The 23,954-nt window shown below is 41.2% G+C and overlaps 1 protein-coding gene across 1 annotated transcript in view; it reads right to left on the reverse strand.

Annotated features, from left to right (window-relative positions):
* Nucleotides 1-12,370: 12,370 nt before the first annotated feature.
* immp2l (inner mitochondrial membrane peptidase subunit 2) overlaps nucleotides 12,371-23,954 on the reverse strand; it is a 132,508-nt gene continuing 120,924 nt past the window's right edge. The window contains exons 5-6 of the mRNA XM_056387103.1: nucleotides 22,942-23,044; nucleotides 12,371-13,375 (exon numbers count right to left, since the gene is read on the reverse strand). Of these exons, the coding sequence (XP_056243078.1) occupies nucleotides 13,250-13,375; nucleotides 22,942-23,044 (229 nt within the window). The 3' untranslated portion in view covers nucleotides 12,371-13,249. The remainder of the gene's footprint in view (nucleotides 13,376-22,941; nucleotides 23,045-23,954) is intronic.

Consider the following 23,954-nt stretch of genomic DNA (forward strand, 5'->3'; position numbering starts at 1 on the left):
CTGAGGATTAATGTTAATATTTCATTTAAAATATTTGAGATCTTTCTGTCAGGTTTGGGTCAGCTCTGGATCTTAACGTCCCTCAAATGCATCTAACACTAACTCCTTCTACTATATAAGGCCTGGTGATAACAACACTGCTGCTAATACTATTACTATTGTTATACAAATAAAATAAATGTGGATGACTTAGTTTAGCATCAGTATCTCCTCTCAACTTCAAATTCTTTGAAGGTTTTAGACAGAAAGCATGAGGCAACACGATGGTGTAGACAGTCAGTGTACAGACTGTTCAGGAGGTGGAGCGGGTCGCCCACTACTCAGAGCTCCTGCAGTGTGTGTGAACGGGTGAATGTGGCATGTGTTGTGAAGCGCTTTGAGCCGTCTCTAAGACTCGAAAAAACACAGTGTAAATACACTTTATTTTCCAATGCAAATTTACCCGACGCAGAAAAGAAATGAGGCAAGGACGAGTCAACACACTCGGTTGTTTGTTTCTGGCTCGTGTAAAGGAAACGTTCATGCAGTTGGTTTATTGGGTGGTTGGAGTGATTCAGCGTGAACTGTACAAACGACCCAACACTCAAATTCATGTCAATCACACAAGGCGATAAACAAATGATGCTCTGAGAGTTTGTGGCTTCCTCTGTCTTTCTCGGAGCAGCAGTGTGTTTTTTAGATTTCCACCACGTCAGTCCACACCGAAATTGAGAGACCTTGAAAGTTCTGGAAATATCTTCTCTAAACTATGGTTGGATAACCTTGGCCATCCAGATATCACACTGGATAAGGGTGATGATATCCATCCATCCATCCATCCATCCATTCATTCATTCATCCATCTTCTTCTGTTTATCCGTGGCTGGGTCATTGTGGCAGCAGGTCGAGCAAAGTAAGTCCAGTCGTCCTTCACTGCGGTAAATTTCTGTCTCCTCCTGGTGGATCCAGAGGCGTTCCCTAGCCAGATGAGCTCCTCGCCCCAGACGCCCCGCGGAGGAAACTCCTTTCAGCCACTTGTATCTGCGACCTCATCCTTTCGGTCACTACCCAGAGCTCATGAACATAGATGAGGCTCGGCTCAGATCCCTCTTCCAGATGTGCGCGAAAATGAATGTTTCCTGACTCATTGTACTAAACCTTCTTTAGCAAATCAAACTGCTGTTTCCCAAACGCTTGAAATATAAAAGTCGTCATTTCCAACATCACCCCTTCCAATGTTTCCCACTTCCTCTCCACCACGTCACCTTCATATCATTTTATAACCATTTAAATGTTTAGTTTAAACACACCTGTAGTCAACACCCAGGGAACGACATCCCCTTGTGTTTTTTACCCAAGAAGCTAATCCTGTGTAAATAGTAACCCTCCAGCGCTGAGCGCCGTCGACTGAACGGCGAATAAAACCCAACATCCAACTCGTAAAATAAATGAATACCAGTAGAACATGAGAGCAGAGGGACTCAAACTAAGACGGATCTAAAAGCAGCAGCATAAAACACACAGACTCTTGTAACATTAAGTCAATAGAAATGAATTTTCTGACGAGGAGGATTCTGCTGGTCTCAGCTCCTGTAAAAGCTCATTTTCAGCTTCTAACAAATCTTACAAAGTGCTGCCTATTATTGAACTCCTCTTTCATCTGTGCTGCCGCTGCGACCTCCAGCCCTCTCCCTCAGCGCTTTCCATCCTCTGAAGTGCTCAGCCGAGGGCTAAACACACTCCCTTACTTCCTCTGCATGTGTGTGTGTGTGTGTGTGTGTTTGTGCCTCACTTGTCAGATGATGGTAGATATCTGAATCCATAATGAAGACGGAGGATGGCTCCCAGAGGACGAGTCGGTTCAAGAGCCGCTGACCTGCAGCTCTACCTGCTCGGCCGCTGTCACGACGCCTCTGAGTAATCGCACTTCATGAATTGGTAATCTCTGAGGGGCCGGGGCCCCGAGGAGACTCGGAGGCCTGGGAACAAACAACACAGACTCTCCTGCTGGCAGATAGACTTGTTATTAATTAGTTATTATTTTAATTACAAAGCAACAACCTTCACAGCATTTTCTCACCAGTGAATAAAATAAATCTGACTACTGTTTATTTTTCAGTTTATTTCTTAAGACACTTAGAAAACCATCGAGATAATTACCAAATGAAATGACATTTTGTGTGTTTTTAAAAAACTAACTAGATCCAAATGACATATGTGTTAACATTAATATGTTAAAGCTCCTCCAGTGTAAAGGTCTGTGTCCATGTGTAGTGTGATTATAGATCAGGTCTAGCTTCTATATTAATACTGTGAAAGTATCAAAGCTTTGTGATGTCACAACAAAGCAGTCACCTGATCTATAATCACACTACACATGGACACAGACCTTTAGACTGGATGGAGCTTTAATACAAGCCAGCCAATCAGAAGAGAGGCTCGGTGCCTCAAAAACAAACACAAAAATGTGTCAAAAACAGTTAGACTGCACACGGATTTAAACCTTTCTTTCTATATTAGACATTTTCAGCTTCTAATTTTGCTCTGAAATAATTTCATCAAGACTGAAACTGTGATCAATAAATAAAAAAATCTAAAAAAAGTAATTTACACAAACATTCTGTAGCCTGTGAAACAGTAAAGTGTGTTCCTTCTCCTTCCATTAATCAATCATCAATAGACGGTGGAGGTCGTCGCAGTTTCCCTGCCGCTGACTGTGCTGAGAAAAGGTCAAACTGACATCTCATTTAAGATTAGGACCCGGAGCGCCTCCGTTTGAACCTCCCCGCTGTGAGAGCAGATAAATGAGAGTAACCAGAGCCTGGAGGAGGCTCTCTATCCCCCAGACAGTTTGCTCAAGGACAACAGCCGCTCACCAACAACCTCGGCCGTTCTCATGGTTCTTTCATGCTGAGAAGAAAGTCGGAGGGAACAGGAAGAGGAGGAGCTGGAACCATCGCTGTCACCTTTAAATATCAGGTGTCACATTTTGGGAGGAAATATCAGACATTTATGAGCTTGTTATAATATATTTAATTACAAAGCTAAGATATGAGTTTCATTATCTCCTGCAATATTATATTATGGCTTCCAACTTATGAGTGATGTGTAAGAAGACTTTATGTAATTAGAGGGGATTTATTCAAGGCGAGCAGATAGGGATCTCTGAACCATAATTTAACACGGTATGGATGGTAATGCCGGCACTTTAATGTTATTACTAGAGCCTTTAAACTCCAATAAGAGCCCATTTTTTTCTCTTTCATTTGCTTTATCTAACCATACGGTGACATCTGGAGATAATGAACTTTAATTTCTGTCACAGCCGGGGGAGAAGGAAAAAAGAAGAAAAAATACTGAGCTTGTTTTAAATATTTTATTTTTCAACACAACTTTCAAATTATTCAAGAACAGCTCATGAGTTGTTATCTCGCCGAACCAATATTTTTTTTCACTGTAGATGCATAATGTGCTGATCCGCTGGAGAAAAGAATTGGCCATGGTGCTGTCTGGAGGAGCGCACAGGGATGAAACGTATCACAGCGGCACGTAGAGCAGCTTGGAAACTGCCGAAAGCTCACGTAGAGACAATGCAGAGCTTTAATCTTTCAAATACACGGGGTTACATCATGTCCTGCTGCTGCTGCTGCTGGATGTGGGAACCTTTCAACCTCCTCCTTAACTCAGCTCTGAGCAAACACCGTCTGTTTGGCCACCGACCTCTGACACCGACCTCACAGCCAATCGAAAACCCGAGAGAAACAGGTAGAAACTGTGGAGGTGAAAGTGAAAACCTGACCATCATAAAGAGGGAAATGGTTCAAATATGGGTATAATGGAACCACACAGCCCAACCAATCACCAATCAATACCTGAGGCCTCTACATTCACACTACTGTTTTCATTTTAAAAACGATGCTTTAAAACGAGGACGATCTCCGTCCAGACGACCAGTTTAGTGTGAGCCAGTGTAAACAGGAAGCAGATTGTCTACTCTGCAGTTGATTACCTGCAAAAAATACAAGGAACAGCAAAGACAGTTGTGTTGTTAAAATGCAGAATTTACCCAAACAACAGCTGCTAGCAAAGACAACAAGGTCAGTAACCATTGTATTTCATTATCCATGTTGCTTTCACCACTTGTGGTCGAGGCTGAGGTAGGTAGCGACCGCAGGTGACTACGGTCGCTACGCAACCCCAAAGTCTCCAAACTAAAACAGGTCCAGCAGCTCCAGCTGTTTATATACTGGTACATGTCACTCTCGGTTGCCAAATGTTTAATTACAGGAATCTTTATGAGAACAATCGCCAGTGACTGGACCTGAAGATTCAAATCTTTACGTATCACAGACTGTAGGCGAACAGGAGAAAAGAGAAGCTGGCGTAACACTGTTTGATAAGAGAAGATCCATATTTCAGCAGACTAAAATCATCGAGTTTTCGTGTCAGAACCTGTGAATCAAAGAGCGAGTGCAGTCGCCTTTTTACACCAAAAATCATCCGGGGTGAACTCCATCGAGTAGGAGGAAACACAGAGTCCGGTTTCTCCACCCACAGAAGCAGCACAGACACCAGACATGAAGGTCAGGCTGGAGCAGCTCTCACTTTGTGCACGCCAGTAAAACTTTGTTTGTTGCGGTGTCTCACAAACTCGCAGCTGAATTTAATGCCCCTCAAGATCTCTTTAAGTGAAGTAGAAATAGTCGAGAGAAGGTTCATGTAGAAGTAGATTAAACTTTACTTTTTAAATTCTCTCTACTAAAGGTCCTGGAGGAATTACAATTATAAAACTTTGATTGTTCAGAACTAAACAACTTTGTGAAACCGCACACAACTCGTGATAAGTGATTGTGCTAATCTTGTTCTGAAGGGTTTGGTCATTTAAGAGTGTTTCTCAAATCTGCTGAGTCAGCCTGAATAATCAGCTTTAATTAGTAGAGAGAGGAAATCTTCTCTTCATTGGAGTTGATGGTTTGTTAAGTTGCTTTTGTTGTTTTAGAGCATGTCTGAATTGCCAAGCAATTATTGTTATCATTAAGAAGGTAATGACTTAACCCTGTAATTTAAAAAGACTCCTGGTGTAACCTTTCACAACGAGGACAGGTCGTCAGCAGCTCCCTCGCCGAGTAAATCGAATCCAGGCATTTAAACACACGACGTGTTTGGCCTCATCCTGACAGCGAACTAATGAGCCACTGGAAACAGCTTCATCCGATCACGGACACACGGATGTGAACAGTAAATGGCTGAGGTGCTCGTCAGGAAATTAAATAAATAATACATTTATTTTCTAAAACAGCAGACACTCGGGGCTCGGCGCTAGTTACAAAGTGGAAGGGGGCGATTTCGAGAGCCACTTGTTCTGGATGTTAAAATTCATTTTTCTTTTTCGCTGACAGATGTTAGGCGACACAGCTGGAGCACCTCTGGGGCCTGGATGGATATGAAACGCAAGATGATAAAAAAGTTCAAGCTACAAGGCACTGTGGACAACTAACTACAACTCCCAAGGTGCATTTTGGCAAGAAACATATGCTACCTGCGTCACTAATGGTGAACTGAAGCTAAAGATTAGATTATTATGTTTTTTACTTTGTTACCAGTCAAATACAACCCTCTGACTGGCTTCTTCTGCATAGCAACAGCAGCTGAGGCTCATGGGTATTGTAGTATTTAGACCTGCCCAACAAACTAATGGACAAAACCTAGAATAAAAATGTCTCTCATACTTTTTTAATCCAGAATTGACCCAGAATCTGGAGGTGATTGGATTTAAACTGTGAAATGATTTTTCTTCCGTGTAGCATCAGCGGAGCACGCAACACAATTTTAAGCTAGCTGGCGTGTCAATATTAGCCACCAGCTAGCTGTCATTGGTTAGTAAATACCTCCAAATTGTTTCCTAGCTGCTAACCAGTACTGTAACTGTTGCTGATGAGTAGTTAATAAAGTAATATGATTACTTCTCCAATGAGTCATTGGTTATTTATTTCAAGTCACTTGCCCAACACTGCTGCTGATCCAGTGTTTCAGTCTAACTAACACTGACATTGTGCAGAAAATTAACTGGAGCATTGTACCATCAAAATAACTTTCCCTATGGCTTGGGCTGATATTCGATAATATCATACTGAATTTTCTGATGTGAATTGATGTGATGAAGTTATTGCGACTTGGCTCAATGTTACATAACTGCAGCAACAGCGCTTCGTGTTTATCTACATTATGCAAATGCAGCAACAGCTAACGTTAGCTGGGGATAAAGCTGTGGAGACTACTGCTTGTTTTTATTAAAAAGAAGATATCCAGCCCTTCATGTTAATGGACCACGGCTTGGCCTGTTTGTGTAACTCTGACTAATCTGCAGACCCCACTGTCAACAAAGTCTTTGTTAGAAAGTAGATCCAATGAAAATTTGACATTGAGGTTTGTGGATTATCCAGAGTAACTGGGACTCTGTCTCTGGGAAGATGTTGCTGTGAGCACAGCAAACAAAATTCAATTAGTTTCCACTGATGGAAATGTCAGTGACAGATGTGTCCAAACCTGACGACATAAACCAAAACTATCTGCACGACTAAATACCAAGCCCACCAGCAGATTAAAAGGGATAGTTTGGGTTATCTGACGTTGGGTTGTATGAGGTAGTCATGCATAATAATAATAATGCTGCTTTCTGATTCACTCAGCTGACCTGCAGATGTAGGGGCGCTTCTGCGTAGGAATACGGTAGTTCAGTGGTTGAAAAAATGTAGTGTCAAAGGAAAATGCTGTTTTCACCAGAAGATAAAGAGCTGAAAATATCCTACATGAAGCTTCATTTAAACAGATGTTGCATTGTTTCGTTGTGCGTCTTTAAAAGTGTCTAAAACGTGCGACACATCGCCCAGCTAGTGTGCCGGTGCTCCTGGTCGGATCTCTTAACTGGCAGCGAGCTCATCTGAATCTAGTGCAGGTAACACTCTGGCTATGCATGACTACCTCATACAACCTCACCTCAAATTACCCGATCTATCCCTTTAAATATCTGTCATCCGCTTCTTTCACACTTCATCTGAAATAAATAGTTTTGTCTGTCTTTAGAAGTGAGGTGTCTTTAGAAGTGAGGCACTGCCCCTGGGTAGATTTAGAGTTTCTGCTCTGAGTCAGGAGAACTTCAGGCTCTGACATTAGCAGGTTGATTTAGTGTCGGACGGCTAACGTCAAGTTGCTGCTGTTTCCCCCCCCGGGAGCTCAGCGGGCGACCTCGGACCGATGGAGGTTAATTTCCCCTCGCTCTTTTCATGCCGCAGCCAAGCAGTGTTTAATATCTATTACAGGACTGGATGAAAACTCCTTCATCCACAGGGCTCCGGGGCTCGGCTATTCACAGGAGAGGTAAAGGCCCCCAAAGTGCAGGACTGACCCTGCACAGCGCTCCGATTAGCATAATTGCATTTCAAACTGGTCAAGATCGCCGTGAGAGAGGAGCAATCAAACAGTCAAATGAGCCATGGAGTGTTATAGATGCTCCAAGATTTCATTAGGGATTCAGAGAAACCTGGTGCAGGGCAGTAATGGGGCAAACTGCTGTAATATTCATGAACACAGGACATTAATATGGGAAAAATCACGCCAAACTGATTTGTTTTAATATGAGAACTCTGGAAAAGGATCTCATTATCCTCTGTTGGTCTTTCTGCCAGGTAATACCTCAACATTACTGTTTGCTTATAAACTTTTTATTTGTGGAAAAGATTATTTCACACCTGGAGACCTTCCTCTCTTCCCATTGAGGGGGTCCCCACAGCAAAAATCACAAATCCCCTTTTCATGATTTCAGGTGAATGAAAGCTGTTGTTTTTCAATTAAAAGTAGAGAAACACGGACCCGTTTTATATCCTTTCAGTGGAAACTGAAATAAAACATTAGAGCGACTAAAAAATTTAAAAATGAATTTCCCTTTTCATATAATTCCAATTATAATCTATTTATATTTTAAATGTATTTGTAGTGTTGTAAATTGGTTTCAGGCAAAAAATATTTTTGCATTCACTTTTTTTTATTTATTATAAAATTATATAATAAAAAAAACATGTCTGCAGCAGGACTCGGCATGTGGCTCACTTGCTGTTGGCGTGGTGATCCTGAACGTGTGTAAAAGAGGCCATATCTCACCACGGCGACGCCGGTATCCTAGCAGCTGCAGCCGTCGGCGTTTGTTGGCACAGAAACAGAACAGAAGCTTAGAGACACACACAGAGACAGACTGATGAGTCTTTTCAGCTCTCTGTAAATAAGGTAAATACGGGATGTAAAGCACCAAGAGATGCGCAAACACAAACTTTATTACCCAGAGTGGATATTACTCAGTCAGAACTGACTAGTATAACAGCTCAGCCTTTAATTCCCAATGCGTAGAGAGTCATTTCTCACAGCAGGCTGCAGTTTATTTGCAGTCGTCTTTCATAAACCTCAAACATAAACCTTAAACGTCAGATTGAATTGGCACAGAAATCATAATTGCATTTTTAACCGGTAAAGATCGCCGTGAGAGAGGAGCAATCAAACAGTCAAATGAGCCATGGAGTGTTATAGACGCTCCAAGATTTAATTAGGGATTCAGATAAACCCGGTGCAGGGCAGTAATGGAGCAAACTGTTGTTACTGCCCTGCCCTCCCTGCCCCTCTCAGATGATTGGATTGATTCACCGTCCTGATGTCGACACACAACCACTGATCCTTTCACGTTGCTTTCGAGGCAGATTTGGACGGATGTGTGGCAGTGAAAACTGTCAGTTTAATGTGCATTTAAGGGAGATGCAGCAGGCAACAGAAAAACGGCAGCATCAGCACTAACACAATAAAACCATCAGGACGAGGTGGACTGTCCTTGAGGATGAACTGACAAACTGACGCAGTTGACAAATATGTTCTTATCATCTCTGGATTTACAGCTCTCTGTTCCAAGATTATTTCACGCATAAAATTTTCTTTTGTGAAGATTTAACACACAGATCAAATGCAGCCAGGTGAGAAATTCAGAAGAAAACCACATTTCCACAGAAACTGACTCCAGGGTGAGCTGAACCCTCAGTCTACAGATAAACTAAAATGCACTTTTTTTTTGGATATTTTGACTTGTCCTAAGAAAAGCAGAGGTGCAACCATTTGCTAAGCTGCTAGCACATATGCAGTTAACAATGATCACACAGCAGATCTCTCATTTTGAAACAATAGCCTTATCTTTGATTTCACAGAGGTAGATAAGCGACTTCATTTCTGCTGGCTCAAATGAAAATTCCTTCCCAGTAGCTCTTTCAGCTGGCTGGCTAACTTTTTAATTTCACAAACTGATTTGTTTTAATATGAGAATTCTGTAAAAAAAGATCTCAATCTGCATTTGTTGGCACATACTTGACACATCGTGCTAAAAGACTGAGCTAACAGATGCCAGGCAAAAAAAACAACAGCTTCACCAGCTGAGGATCCATGTTGGAGATATGGAAATAAAGAAACAGCAGTGCTGTTGTTGCAGTTAGTAGCTTGTTAGCTGTGAAAGTATATGTACAATAAGGAAAAATGTCAGATCAGACTTGTTTTGCTACTTGCATTTTGCTACTGCTATATAGCCCACGTTAGCATCAACAGCTGTTTAGGCTACTTAGCAGGCTAGAGGAAAATGTTGTTCATTCCTTTACTCAACAACAGCTGTCTCCAGTGGCGGAAAGTAACACCAATGTTAACTCTTGTTTTGCTTCTCTTTCCATCACTTCTTTTTTTCTACTGAAGTTAGCATGCTAACTAGCTAGCCGTGGTCTGGCTGGACAGTCTCGTCACTTTCTGGTACTGAGTCACTGTAGTGTCCAGTCTGCCCTGAAGAAGTATCAATGCTCAGAGGATGAATTATAACTTTGACTTGTCAATGCTAATGCTAGCTATGTAGCCAAATGTACAAGAAGAAAGACAGAAGTTAGATTTATTTTCAACATTGTCAAACAGTATGTTTCACTTTTGCAACAGAAAAGATGTTAAAGATAAGGATAATGCGTTTGGTAAATGTGTACTGAAGTTAGCATGCTAACCAGCTAGCCCTGGTCTGGCTGGACCATCTCTTGAAGTACCGCTGCTCCGATGGCGTATTATAACCTTGTCTTGTTAATGCTAGAGGTTAGCTATGTAGCAACAGCCAAAGGTAAAAATAGCTACTTTAATGTAATGTGATAATGTAGTTAGCTAGCTAATGATAAGTTCCTTGGCCTTGGAAATAACTTCCACTTCCACGTTCAGGCTATTATTTTTAATTATAAATGTATTTGTTGTGTTTTGGGTGGGGAGGTTGGTTTCAGGCAACTCAGCTTCTTTTGGGTTTATACTTTTTTGGAAATAAAGCAAACTATTGAAAAAAAAACGTGTCTGCAGCAGGACTCGGCATGCGGCTCACTTCCTGTTGGCGTGGTGATTCTGAACATGTTCAAAAGAGGCCATATCTCACCACGGCGACGCCGGTATCCTAGCAGCTGGAGCCGTCGGCGTTTGTTGGCACAGAAACAGAACAGAAGCTTAGAGACACACACAGAGACAGACTGATGAGTCTTTTCAGCTCTCTGTAAATAAGTTAAATACGGGATGTAAAGCACCAAGAGATGCGCAAACACAAACTTTATTACCCAGAGTGGATATTACTCAGAACTGACTAGTATAACAACTCAGCCTTTAATTCCCAATGCATAGAGAGTCATTTTGCACAGTAGTTTATTTGCAGTCATCTTTCATAAACCTCAAACATAAACCTTAAACGTCAGATTGAATTGGCACAGAAATGCACATCACATTTAAGTGAAGTTAATTATGCAGATGTGAGCCTGCTGTTGTGTGTCGCCTCAGTGGGAGGGTTGAGCACACCTGCATTTAGCCCCAATTGTGCCTTCCAGGGTCCCATTACGCTGTGACACAGCTGTTAGCATTGCAGAATCAACAGCTACATCTGAGAGCTCCATTTGGCTGAATTTACCACAAGTGCTCCCTCAATTTGATTTATGCAAATGAGCGACGCACCTCTCAAAAGACTGTCAGCTGTTTGAGAGCCGGGCTGAAGTGAGCCGGCTGCACATGTTTTGTCTTGTGTGGTTTCTCCCTAATTAAAACTTTACATAACCTGGTTGATGTATGAGGCTAAATGCTCGTTCCTCCTCTCTGAGCGTTTAATAAAGAGGGAAATATTCATGGGATCTGTGGAAACTAGCAGCAGCCCTCTGCCCGGAGGTGACAACACCAGTGACACAAACAAAAGCGCAGAGAAAATAGATTTTTAGATGATGACACAGACTTCATTTTCTCCCATCACACTGAAAAATAATTGAATTCACACTGTTATCCTCAAGTGCACGAACATGGAGGTCGTACTGGGAGGAAGGACAGATTTGTTATTACAGCATCCTTAAAGGGGAATACCACTCAATTTTTCACTCTGTGTAATTGACGTGAACGTTTCGCTCCCAGAGGGGTTTGGTGGTCAACATCAGCTGAAAATGAAAAGACGTCCAGGGTCTGCAGGTGTGTGTGAACGGTGGCGAGTGTTTGAACAGTGAAAGCAGAAGCAGGCACGTCAAACAGGTATTAAATTCAGACCTGCTTCATGTGGGATTTAGAGATAAGAAGCTAAATCAGAGTAACATTCTGTCAGAACTGAGGAGATTAAAAACATAACTACACCCAACACTATGTTGTACGGTTGACTCCATACGTAAAGACCAATCCGGCCTCCTGAAACTAATAATCATATATGACCAATTCACTGTAGCATACGCGTTTTCAAAGGAATGTAAGGCTGTCCAGATTTTTTTGTCATGAAGGAGGAAATCAGCTCCAGAGACCAAAACTGTTTCTGTACCAGGCTGTAAACATGTTTATTTCTGCTGTAAAGTTGGACATTTTAACATGGGAGTCTGTGGGGACTGACTCACTGTTGGAGCCAGACTCTAGTGGTCGTTAGAGGAACTGCAGGTTTTGGCACTTGTCTATGTAGGTTAATGTGGCTGAGGTTAGTGACAGATCCTGGTCTTGGTTTTGTGTTACCTTTTTAAAAATTCATCACAATCTTTTTAGTGACCTTAAAGCGAATAATCAACAATTAGTAAAATATTTGTATTTGCTTTTAGGTGAAGTGTTAGCTGAGAAAAGTGATTATCCAGGTGAGTGTCCGCTGGTCACCTGGCAACAGTTCCCAGTCAGGAAATAGTCCGACACATAACCATCTGTAAAACAGGTGAATTGAAGGATGTTTTTACATGTTATATAATATTTTTCTGTAGGTTTTTCTAGTGCTTCAGGACTAGAAAAACAAGGATGTTATTACATATACAAAAATCACTTTTAGACGTCAAGAGAGGAATGGCACAATTTTCAAAAGCAGTGTCATATTATAGTTTATTTAATGTTTCTGTTTAAACACCATTTCCCACAAGCCCAAGAGGTAAAGGTGAGATGCTTGACTGACTGAGGCTGAATGAGTTCAGAGGGAACAACAGAGATCAAAGATAATAAGTTGGATTTTACATGAGAAAAGAGTTCGGGTGGACGTCTTGTATAAGGAACAAACAATAAAGATAATTTAAAGTAGGTGCTGGAAAAACTTCATGGAAGCTGTTGTTATATTGAATATTAAAATGAATCCCAAGAGTGTAAATTCTAATATTAAGGTCTGAAGTAGATCCTCTTTTATTTGAGATTATGAACAGGAATATGATTTATCACAAAAATTAATGAAAGAAATCCTCAATGAGAGAAAATGTGGAGTTTCAAAAATCTGTGGCACAGAGGCAGAACAGGGCTGCATCGATTAATCTGCCAATTTATTAATTTTATTTCTTCGATTAATCAATCAAATGTTTGGTTTATAAAATAGCAGATATTATAAATCTTCCGTCAATCGTTTAATCAATTAATCAATTAGTCGTTTCAGCTCTCTTTGTGGTTGTGGCACAAAAAAACATCTGGAAACATCACAGGTTAGAATCCCTGTTCTCTGGTCTGTCCTCATTTTTACTGCTAATGAAGAAAGCAACAAAACACTTAATCAATACAGAGTCCAATAACTCCCAGAGTCTGAGACGATCCGTTTCCTCCTGAATTTTACATTTGAGAAAAAAACCAATGTGTAAGAATGTCTTCGTCCAGACAGACACGGCTCTGACTGTCTGAACCCTTCAGCTAACAGACGCCTCGTTAGGCGACAGATGACATTACCAGAGGTATAGAAATGTGTGTGTGTGTGTGTGTGTGTGTGCGTTCATCCCTCGTCTTCCTCAGTGTCCAGCGGTCCTCGGTTTGGGGGGAGGGACGGCTTGATTTGCTGCCAACGATTCGGTGGCCAGATGATGTGGGAGGCCCGACCGTGAAGCAGCCCCATCGACACCTGGCAAACAAAAAACAAAACTCTGAGTCAGAAATAGATCATGTCCCGAGGTGATCCCCCCGGATCCATATCGGCCACGATAAACCCGATCTTTACAGTAGTCTGCTGTCTCCAGACGCTCTGCGACAGCTGCAGCCGTCTCTGCACACGAAGGAAAACTGTGTGTGAATGTGAGAAATTATCTGGAGCGAGTGAATCTAGAGTTTTGACACCTGGATTCACACCTGTGACACCTGTCTTCAGAGGCTGCACTCATCCAGTTAAACCTTCATTCAAGTAGTATCAGTAATTTAAGACGATCAGTTTAATAATGTTGAACCAAAACGTCAAGGATTTGCATTAAGTAGGCAATGAAAAACAATTTAGCGGCCACAGCTGTTATTTTAATGTATCAGATACATTTATAATCAGATTAAATATCTTCTTCTATCATGTATTTATGTATTTTTTACTGCTGAGCAACTTTTGCACAAATATTCACTGAGTTAAAGTTCTAATCTGTAACTTTTTCTATTATAAAATGTCTAAATACAACTGGACCTGTGTTCTATATGTTGTTGAGTTGTGTTATTACATCATCCTAAATGTTTCCATCATTTCTCAGACCTAGGTTAGGGCGTTATATCCCGTATGATCATGTGTCAGTTGTGTTTGTCTGACAGAAGCTCAACATTGACTTTTATCCAGTTTTAAGTCACATTTTTAAGATTAAATTTTTTCACCTCAGTGGTTTAAACTCTATATTTGAACCAGATGAAGGATTTCAGTCGCCGGACGTCCGGATCTGAAGATATCAGAGAAACGAGCTGAGAAAACGTTCGACAGCTCAGCTCAGAGACGTCCTGACGAGAAACTGCTTTACGGGTGTTTCGACTGGTTTTTCTCTGTGGATTCAATTCAATTCAACTGTTGGTAAAGAGAAAAACCACCGACACTGAAGGAATCCAAACTAGGAGAAGCTGCTGACGGCAACAACTCCCATGATCCCACGCTTACTTCACAACATCACCAAACGCCGTCTTTTGTTTGTTGTTGTTTTGATTGAGAAACCCCGAGAGGCAGATGTCACATATTGTGCGTTTAATTAGGGTAAATATTAAATGAAATGATTAGTGATTACACTGGATCCAGGGTTTTTGAGAATGATTTCTCATGAGGGATTTTTTTAAACACTTATTTTCCTTGAAGTACAAAAAAAAAAAATCCTCCCACATGTATCCCATGATCAGTTTGAATTTTGACGCTGATTTGAATCCACATTCAGATTAAAAGTGTCAGAGAAGAAAGGTAATTTCTAGTACAAGTTAAAAATGTACATATTTATATTAATGTGCAACCTTGTGTTTGTTTTAGTTCCTTAACTTCTGAAATGAATAAAGACTTTCTGACTTAAAGTGACGAGACCATCTGCCTCAATATGATGAAGAGCTTCACCGCATCCTGAGGAATAATCATTATTATTTGGGAGGATTTAAAGCGGTCTGGTTTACATTCAGACTCATGTCCAGAGACTTGCAGACATCAGCGGCGGTGATAATTAAAGCTGGCGAGCTGACAGCTGAAGATCTGGTCGCTCTCTGTTGTCCGACATCATCCTCGCCGCATCAATTAGAGCTGCTTTGCATAAGGTCGAACGCACATGCCGGCAAATGTCAAACGCTTTTTATGACGCCTGTTATCTCTGAGAAGCTGGCGTCTATATTAAAACACACAGCGCCGACTTCATCTCCATCTTCAGAGTAACCTTTCGACAGCCGGTGCGCTCTGGCTCGTGCCGCCATGCGGGGCGGGCTGCAGACAGATTGATGTGACTTCTTAGGGCGTCCTGGCCGCTCAGGCAGGGTTGTAGTATGAGCGAGAGGAAAGGAAAATAAAAAATAAAAAATAAAAACCTCCACCCCCACAACAGCTGCAGGTCGAGATCCAGTTTAATAACATCAAGTAATGAAGCAGCTGCTTAATATTCATTTGGCTGCGGTGGAAGAGCAAGTCAGAGGGCTGTTATCTACGAAGGCGAGACAGTGAGACATCACATCATCATAATAATAAAATATCTAATCTAATTTCATTTTTATTGCATATTTGGTGCAAGTGCTGACAGAGACCTTTTTATAAACATGTTTCAAACCAGCTCAGGGCAAAGACTGTAGATGTCTTTATTTCAGTCTCGAGGAATATGATTCAAGTGGTAAAGACATGACGCCTCACTGGCTAATCATCACATGAATGAGGATCAATAAAGTAAATAAGTAAGCTGAAGAACATGAAGACAGAGGATGTTTTTTCTTCCCACTTGAATCCCTCTTTAATCCCCCAGGTCCTTCAGCTCTTCGTCTGGTTCACTGGTTCCTACTACGGTTCCTTGGTTCCCTCTGGTGTCTTATCCTTCCTTAGTTTGTTCTTTGGCTCTGTAGTTCTTTTCCTAAATTAGTTTCCTCCTTTTCTGTTCTCTCTTTTGTTCCTTGGTCTGTTCTCATCATTTGACATAATTGTTTTTGGTCTTTGCTTTGTCCATCTCCTCGGTTTCCTTCTTTAATTTATCTTTAGTACCTTCTTCCAGGTTCCTTGGTTGTGGTACTTGTTTCCTTGGTTCCGTCTGTTTTCATGGTACCTTGGTTTAAGCCTTTTCTTTATTTCTTTAGATCCTTAGCTCCCTCCTTAATCCCCCAGTTTCTTTGGTTCCTTGGTTTGCTATTTATTTTCTTAGTTCTTTGGTTCCTTCTTTGATTCACTGGTGTCTTATCGTTCCTTAGTTTGTTCTATGGCTCCCTAGTTCTTGTCCTAAGTTAGTTTCTGTAGTTTCTTCAGCCCTTCCTTCCTTTTATTTGTTACTTCATTCTTATCATTTTCCATTCTTGTTTGGTCTTGGCTTCGTCCATCTCCTCGGTTTCCTTCTTGAATTTATCTTTAGAACCTTCTTCATGGTTCATTGGTTTCTTTTTTGATTCAGTGGTTCTGGTACTTGTCTGCTTTCTTGGTTCCTTCTGTTTTCATGGTATCTTGGTGTAGGCTCTTTCTTTGGTTCTTTTGATCACCCTTTAATCCCCCAGTTCCTTATTAGTTCATTTTTTTCAACTCCTTCTGTGATGCACTGGTTCCCAGTGTCATTTCTTTGTTCTTGGGTTTGTTCTTTAGTTCCTTTAATTCCTCCTTAGTTCTTTGTTCCCTCTTCTTTTCCATTTGTTCACTGGTTTGCTTTTCATTTTCTTGGTTCTTTGATTCACTGGTGTCTTATAGTTCCATTACTCTGTTACTCGGTTCCTCACTTCATCCTTCAGTTCCTCCTTCTTCTCTACAGTACTTTCTTTGGTTCTCTGGTTCCTTCCTTCCTTCCTGTGTTCTCTCCCACATTAGGATACGGACATGAAACTCTAAAAGGCAGAAATCTCTGGCCGAGCTCTGGCTGACTCACTGGTATTGATCAACACCTCCATCAACCCCCCCACCCCCCCACAGATGTATTGTGGTCATTTCCTGCTCTGGGCTCAGTAAAAATCTTATTTATTGCACCTTTAAATGCTTTAATAGGCTTTACTTCCCACAACGTGAGATCGACTGACACGAAGCTCTGACTGTCTGTTTACTGCAGACGGTTTTCACTTCCCATCAGAAGAAAAAGTTTGTGGAAAGTAAAAAAGTAAGACTCTTCATATAGAGTTTACAGTATATATGGTATTCAGAGGCTGTGGGTGGTTTTTTTGTCTGTTTTGGACTATTTCAGATTGACCCATAGACTGAGTGCATCATTTGTGGGAGCTGATGTGTTTCTGAGTGAAAGGCTGTGGTGGGTGGCAGCGAGAACTGCAGGCCAGATTTAAAAAGAATATATTATTGAAATGAGACCTCTTCGCTGAATGGGATACATCATGAATATATACGCTATTGATTGAGAGGTTTTAGACATATATCCGCGGTATGAATATCTGGCGGAGACGTTAAACTGTCAGATGTGAGTGCGTGGTGTGACGAGATGTTTTTTCTCCCGTTCAGAGAAACAGAACGACGCTGAAGCCCGGCGAGATGCTTCTGCCATTCAGCAATAATAAAGAGATGATGTGATTTGGCGAGGTGCGTGATGGTGATGACTGTTAGGAGGGACGGGAGGTGCTGTCCAATAAAACGACTGCTGGGAGAACAGCGGAGAGATGGGAGGAGACAGAGAGGCCACCACATTTACACCTGGCACAAGTTTACTTCAAATCACATCTACATGTAGGAAGGTAAAAGTCCAGCAGGCCTGGTGTTGTGTTCACTGTCGGCAGGATGTCGTCTTCCTGTGGCAGAGCCAAATACGTAGTGACAGAAAAATGGCTGTGAAAATGGTGATGAGCCCTGAGAAGATGGATGCAGCTCTGCAGGTTGATGGAAGATAGCACCTCTGAAACATATTTCTGTGACACAGTCAATGATTTTTACACATACAACTAATCTGCAGCATCAAATTTGTTTGGAGGGAAATGTAATGCTGAGCGGATCCGTTTTCCAGCGACATAAAGAGGAAATGTTTTCAATTAATCTACAGTATCCGGCAAGTCAACAAAATGCTCGTAGCAACTGCAGCGTTATTAAAGGTATCGCGTTTCAGCTGACGGTACAGCCGTTAAAACACCAAGGGCCTGAAAACCTGGGCACAGCTGGTGACACAAAGCGGAAATCCCCCCCGTCGGCCTGACCGTCTCATTTTGGTTCAGCCTTCACTTCGTCGTAGACCGCTTCCTCTGAAGGACGCGGCCCCCGACGTCGGACACAGCTCACGTGTTTATAAGCGTTTAACCGAAACCATCCTTCTCCATAACCTTCGCCAAATTGCTTTGAGTCAGCAGGATTCATATGTCACTTGTTACTGATTGGTTAAAGCAAATTCCAATAATAATAATTCCAATAATTATAACAATAATAAAAAAGCCAACATGAACACAATGTCAAGCTGAATAAGAATGAAGTGTAATCAAATGAACACCTGTCATGAACCCAAATAGTGACTGAACAAATATTTTGTGTTGAGACTTTTCAGGTTTTTAACTGAGCTCAGACTGGTGCTCGCTGCTTCCAGGAAATAGCTACAGTAGCTCCGACCTTGCACCCCGACGCTCCCACATTCCTCCATCTGCTTTGATTTTTATGTGTTAACAAACCAACTGCCAGCGATCGAAACGGAGGCATTGCAACCTTAAGCAAACTCAGTCAGTGCTTCTGCAAACCCGAGTGTTTGACTGGAGACACCAGCTTGTGCACACACTCACACTCCTTAACACTTCCTGTACGTACTGTTTTATAAAATGTGCAGCATGTCTGACAGAATATATATGCAGCAGGTGGATGAAATAATAGAAACAACTTCCACTAATAATTTTAAAGCTTACGATGCTGACAGGAGGAAACAAAGCTGTTAATGCATAATTATGTTTACAAATCATTCGTCTGCAGGCTGATAATTTATGAGATCAACAAGTTTATTATTTTCCTGTCGATAAGCAGAAATCTACCAGTTCTTGTTTATGTAACTGAACCTTCAAGATGTAAATGAATTAAAGCTCCTACACATCCTTCACTCAGCTCAAGTTTTAATTGTGTCAACTGAAGTTGTACAAATCAAAACTGAATCACTCTCTATGAGTTATAATATGAATGCTGTATAAGAATACAGTGGCTGGTTGTCTGTGTGTCCCTCTGTCTGGCTGCTGCTGCTGCGGCACACACACAAATGTCTTGGGAGTAAAATGTAAAACCAGAGAAGCTCTGCAGAGCTCTGAATCCATGTGTTCTGGATTTGAGCTCTGGGGGATTTCTTCTGAGCTCCTCGGCTAGATTCTGTTCAGCTGGAGATCCGGGCCTTCTGTCGGGCCTGTAAATGTGCCGTCCATAGCAAACAGCTCCTCAGCTGCTGAAAATTTTATACTGCTCAAGTCGAGAAGAGCAAACTACAAAAGGCACACGGAGAGCAGGAGTCAATACGAGGGTGTTAATGCTGAACGCAGAGTTAATGAAATCTTTATGTTTGGAGGAGAAGCAGATGCTACAGCATCTGTTAGGACGGACAAACCAAGTCGACGCAAGGATCCAGATCTGTAAACACGCTCGGCCTCGACACCGATTTGGTGTTGGAAATACTCAAAGGCAACACACACACACACACACACACACACACACACACACAAGACGCATCATCTGTCACATCAGTTTCCTTCAGGATGCTGTAAATCTCCGCTTCAGCCAAAGGGGGTTGTGGGTAAACCTGGTTCAGCATCAGATTGGACAGATAAAACCCTGACCTATGACATAACACACACACACACACACACACACACACACACGGTTTGGATTTATTTATCCATGGATTTTCACTAGGCTTTTCATTCCATCTCTTCCATACAAACGTGGTTTTCCATCAGTGGAATCCATCAGTTTTTCAGGTTTAATGCTTTGCTCATAGGGTCTTTGACAGTTGTTATTTTGAGGCTTAAGCTCATTTACGTCTTTATTTAAACTTGTCAAACTGATATAAAATAATTAAAGAAAAACAATCAAACATATACACAAAATTAATAAACAATGTAAATATAAGATCAATTAAAGCAGGAACAAAAAGAAGTTAAAAGGTTGGAGATTATGGATTTAAAATGACTAAGAGGGACCAACAAATTCATATTTAATGGTGACTTGCAGGTGGATGGTGCAAAGAAGTCAAAAGCAGATCTTCCAAGCGAGTATGAACTAAATAATGTATGAAGGCAGCTTTCCAATCAGGGCCTTTTAAATAAACAAATACATATGCAACTCATGCCTCTCAGACAGGCGAGGAGAATGCCTGAATGTCACTATAATCTAAAATGGAAGCTGCCTCAACTCTGGAGAGATTCTACAGAGGATTGTAATATCATCAGCATAGAGATTGATATTATATTCAGCTGCAGCAGAAACAATATTGTATATAAAGAGAACAGAATAGAAGAGGTCCTAGGACTGAACCTTGTGGGACACCTTTTGCAATTTGAACAAATTCAGATTTAACACTTCCTATTGCTACACACTGCTGTCTGTCCACAAGATAACTCTGGATCCAATTATACGCAACTTCATCAAAACCAATATTAAGTTTTTTAGTTTTTTTTACGAGCAATGCATGATCAGCTGTATTGAATACCTTTGAAAGGATCAATAAAAAGAGCTGCGCAGTGTTGCCTATTATCCCAAGTTGAACTGTCAGTAACAGTGTTGTGCTTTTCTCTAAAACCAGATTAATGTTTACTTAAAATAGAGAGTGCTGAAATGATTTAAGTTTGTCATTTACTAGAGATTAAAGTATTTTCGCGAGGTACGTCAATTTAGAGAAAGGCCTGTAACTGTTTAGTATAAATGTGGAGTCACATATGCAGCCTTCAAAACTGTGGGAACTGTACCAGATAAGACAGGAAAGTTAAAAATATATGTAATGTAGCTGTCAGCAACTGAATATTTGAAATATAATATGAGTAAGGTGTTGGCCACGCCACTGGAAGAGAGGAGCTGTAGCGTAAAATGAGGCCCTGGCGACGTCTGAGAGTCAGGATCAAGAGTGGGCAGAGGGGTACCTGGATAAGTTTTCTTCAAAGTGGCTGCCAGCAGCTGGAAAATTCATTAAAAGCAACACAAGTCTCTTTATGATCTGATATCTAGGATCCATCAGCTGAAGTGAGAGGAGGAAATGAGGGTGAAGACTTCCGTTCAAGAGAATTTACAGATTTGATGGATGTGAATATGAATTGGGAATTAAAAGTGAATTAGCTTTACTCTTCCTTATTGCGGCTGTGCATTTGTTTCTAAAGTACCTGAGAGTCGGCCAGTGACCGGGCTCGCCAGTTCACCTGAAATAGCCCAGGATTTATTTCTCTCTTTCAGCGAGGATGAGATTTGAGCTGAGAACCAGGGACTTGACCTGCTCTGCACCCTGTTTTTTGTTTTTTTAAAGGGTGCGTGGTTATGGACTTAAAGTGGTCAAGAGCTGAGTCAACATCAGGGATTTCAGCAGATTCATGAATGTCACTTTCAAAGAAGATCAGACAGGACGGGTTGCTCAACAAAATGCCACAGTAACTAACCAGTTTCATCTGTGCCTGAAAAACAGCGCAGGTAAACAGCCACACCACCTCCCCTTGAGTTTCTATCTCCTCTAAAAAGGCAACCTCTCATGAAAATGTATCAGTGGATTCACTATGAGAAGACGGGGTGAGCATCCCTCACGATCGTCATTAACTGAGGCTTTAACAGCAAAATATGTTTGATTCTTAGACAACAGCTTTTGCCTTCTTGGCTTTTATATGTCACCAAACTGTCATCCATATAAATGAAAGAATTAAAACCTTAAAGGTCCCATACAATCTAAAGGCAGATGTCCATGTGTAGTGTGATTATAGATCAGCTCTAGCTTCTATATTAATACTGTGAAAGTATCAAAGCCTCAGTCCACAGAGAAATGCACACAGCCTGTATTCAGAAACTGAGCCTTAAAACCAGCCGTCAGGACTTCTGGAACTTTGTGATGTCACAACAAAGCAGTCACCAAGCCCCGCCCACCTGGACCCACCATCCAAACCTTGCAGGATTTGGTTTCTCTGAGTGTTTTTACCCGAAATCTGCTTTATTTTTATTGGATCACTCAGAAAACTTTCAGCCAATCAGAGCCTCCTCTCTTCTGATTGGCTCACCGACCTGTTGTTATTAGAGCTGCAGAGAGAAGCCTGAGAGAGGAGATGTGAAACTACACTGAGATGGTTTTTATATCTTCTAATGGATCAACACTTCAAATATAACACAGAAGAAGAAGAAAACATGGAGCTATCATATTAAGATAATTTTTTAATGTATGTAATAAGCAGTGGGTTTTTGTGTATTGGGTATGTTTTGGACAAAACCTTAAATCCATGAATTAAAGCTACAGTATATATATATATATATATATATATATATATATATTTTTTTTTATATCTGAGATAAGCTCCAGAACATATCTAACATAACGTGGAGAGGTGCTGTCAGAGGCTTCTGTGACTCAGTCTCATTGAACAGCTCTGGCAGCAGTGCAGAGATTTTCCCTCCCGGGAGCTGACAACGGTCGATCAATACGTGAACTCGCTTCAGGTCTGTATGACTCCTCCTGCACCGAGGCTTTCAGCTGGAGGACGTCGCTACTGACGCCAACTCACAGGCTAGTGAGCTCCAGACTCCTGCATCAGAGGAGACGGCAAACACGACGAGGATGTAGGTGAAGGGTTTAGCAGAGCGTAATGAGGAGGTGGGGCGGGGGGCCGCTAGGAGAGATCTCATGTTAGCGCTAGCTTCATTTCCAGAAGCTAGCGCATAGTGAAGCTTTAAATATTCTTTCACATTTTTATTTTTGCAGTTTTACAGTTTAGTTGTGATGTCACAGCAGAATTATTTTATTGTTTTTTATTGTTGTGTAACTATGCAGTGGCTCTGTGTCTGTTAGGCAGCCTAATGTGATCAATCTGTACATTACATTTATGAATTAATGTATTGATTGGTTGGTTGGACCCATATTGTGCGATGGCGGTGGGTTTAGTTCTTACCGGTCCGAAGCTGTTGCTGTCCAGACTGTGTCCGTGATGATCCCCCTCGATCCAGAAGTGACCGTCAGGAACTCGAACGAATCGGTTCTTGTAGCCCAGAGTCCTGAAGAGATGGAGACGGAAAGAAGAAAGTAAAAGGAAAGAAATGTAAGTGTTTGCAATAGATTCTTTCTGGGCAGAGAAATCGAATGATGTTAGAACAGCTGGGAGTTTTTGTTTAAAGATCCCAGATTTCAATTTTTGTTCCATCGGCGAAGCCAAATCCCAGAATTCAACAGTGAGCAGTGCCGAGTTTCACAATATCAATAATAACTCATGCTGGAAAGTCTTGAGAAGCTTTTGCTAGAAAATACATAAATAAAAACACAAGCACAAACATTTATTTCAGGTACATTATAATCCAACTATATAATTCTGCACTTCTTTTACTTTTAAAACTTAAGGACCTCCTCAAGAGGTGGCCAATGGGGAGACGCCTACTCAGCCATGTGGCATTCGGCAGACCAATGGTGAAACTATGATCACTCAGTCAGTCAGCGACATTCGTGATTATGGTGATAATGTTGTAATTGAATAGTGTTTAAACAAAGTGGTCAGCGGTGTGTCAGGATACTACTATATTGATCAGAAATATCTAAACTAAATGCACTGTGGTCAACGTCATCATAACGTTGATCATTAACATTTAAAATAAATGTAATGTAGGTTTATCTGGTGTTTTCAGTTTTCAAAAATCAATCACATAAGAACCTTTAACTTTCCCCATTATGTTTTTAATATTAACAGCTTCTGCAAAACAAACAGCAGCAGGAGAGAAAATGTGAGATTGACCTTCAGTGAGAGACAGATGTTTAGTTTCCAGATGGGATGAATAATTGCTTCATTACCACTGACAAGAGAAAGAAAAGACCAAAATTCAGGGGAAAAAATTGTGGGTTGAGGTCCTTTGTTGATGGAAGAGCAAATCTCCGGCACAATTATCGCTTTCATTTCATTATCATTAATCATCAGCC

The sequence above is a fragment of the Seriola aureovittata genome, chromosome 10 (genome assembly GCF_021018895.1).
Source record: "Seriola aureovittata isolate HTS-2021-v1 ecotype China chromosome 10, ASM2101889v1, whole genome shotgun sequence".
NCBI lineage: Eukaryota > Metazoa > Chordata > Actinopteri > Carangiformes > Carangidae > Seriola > Seriola aureovittata.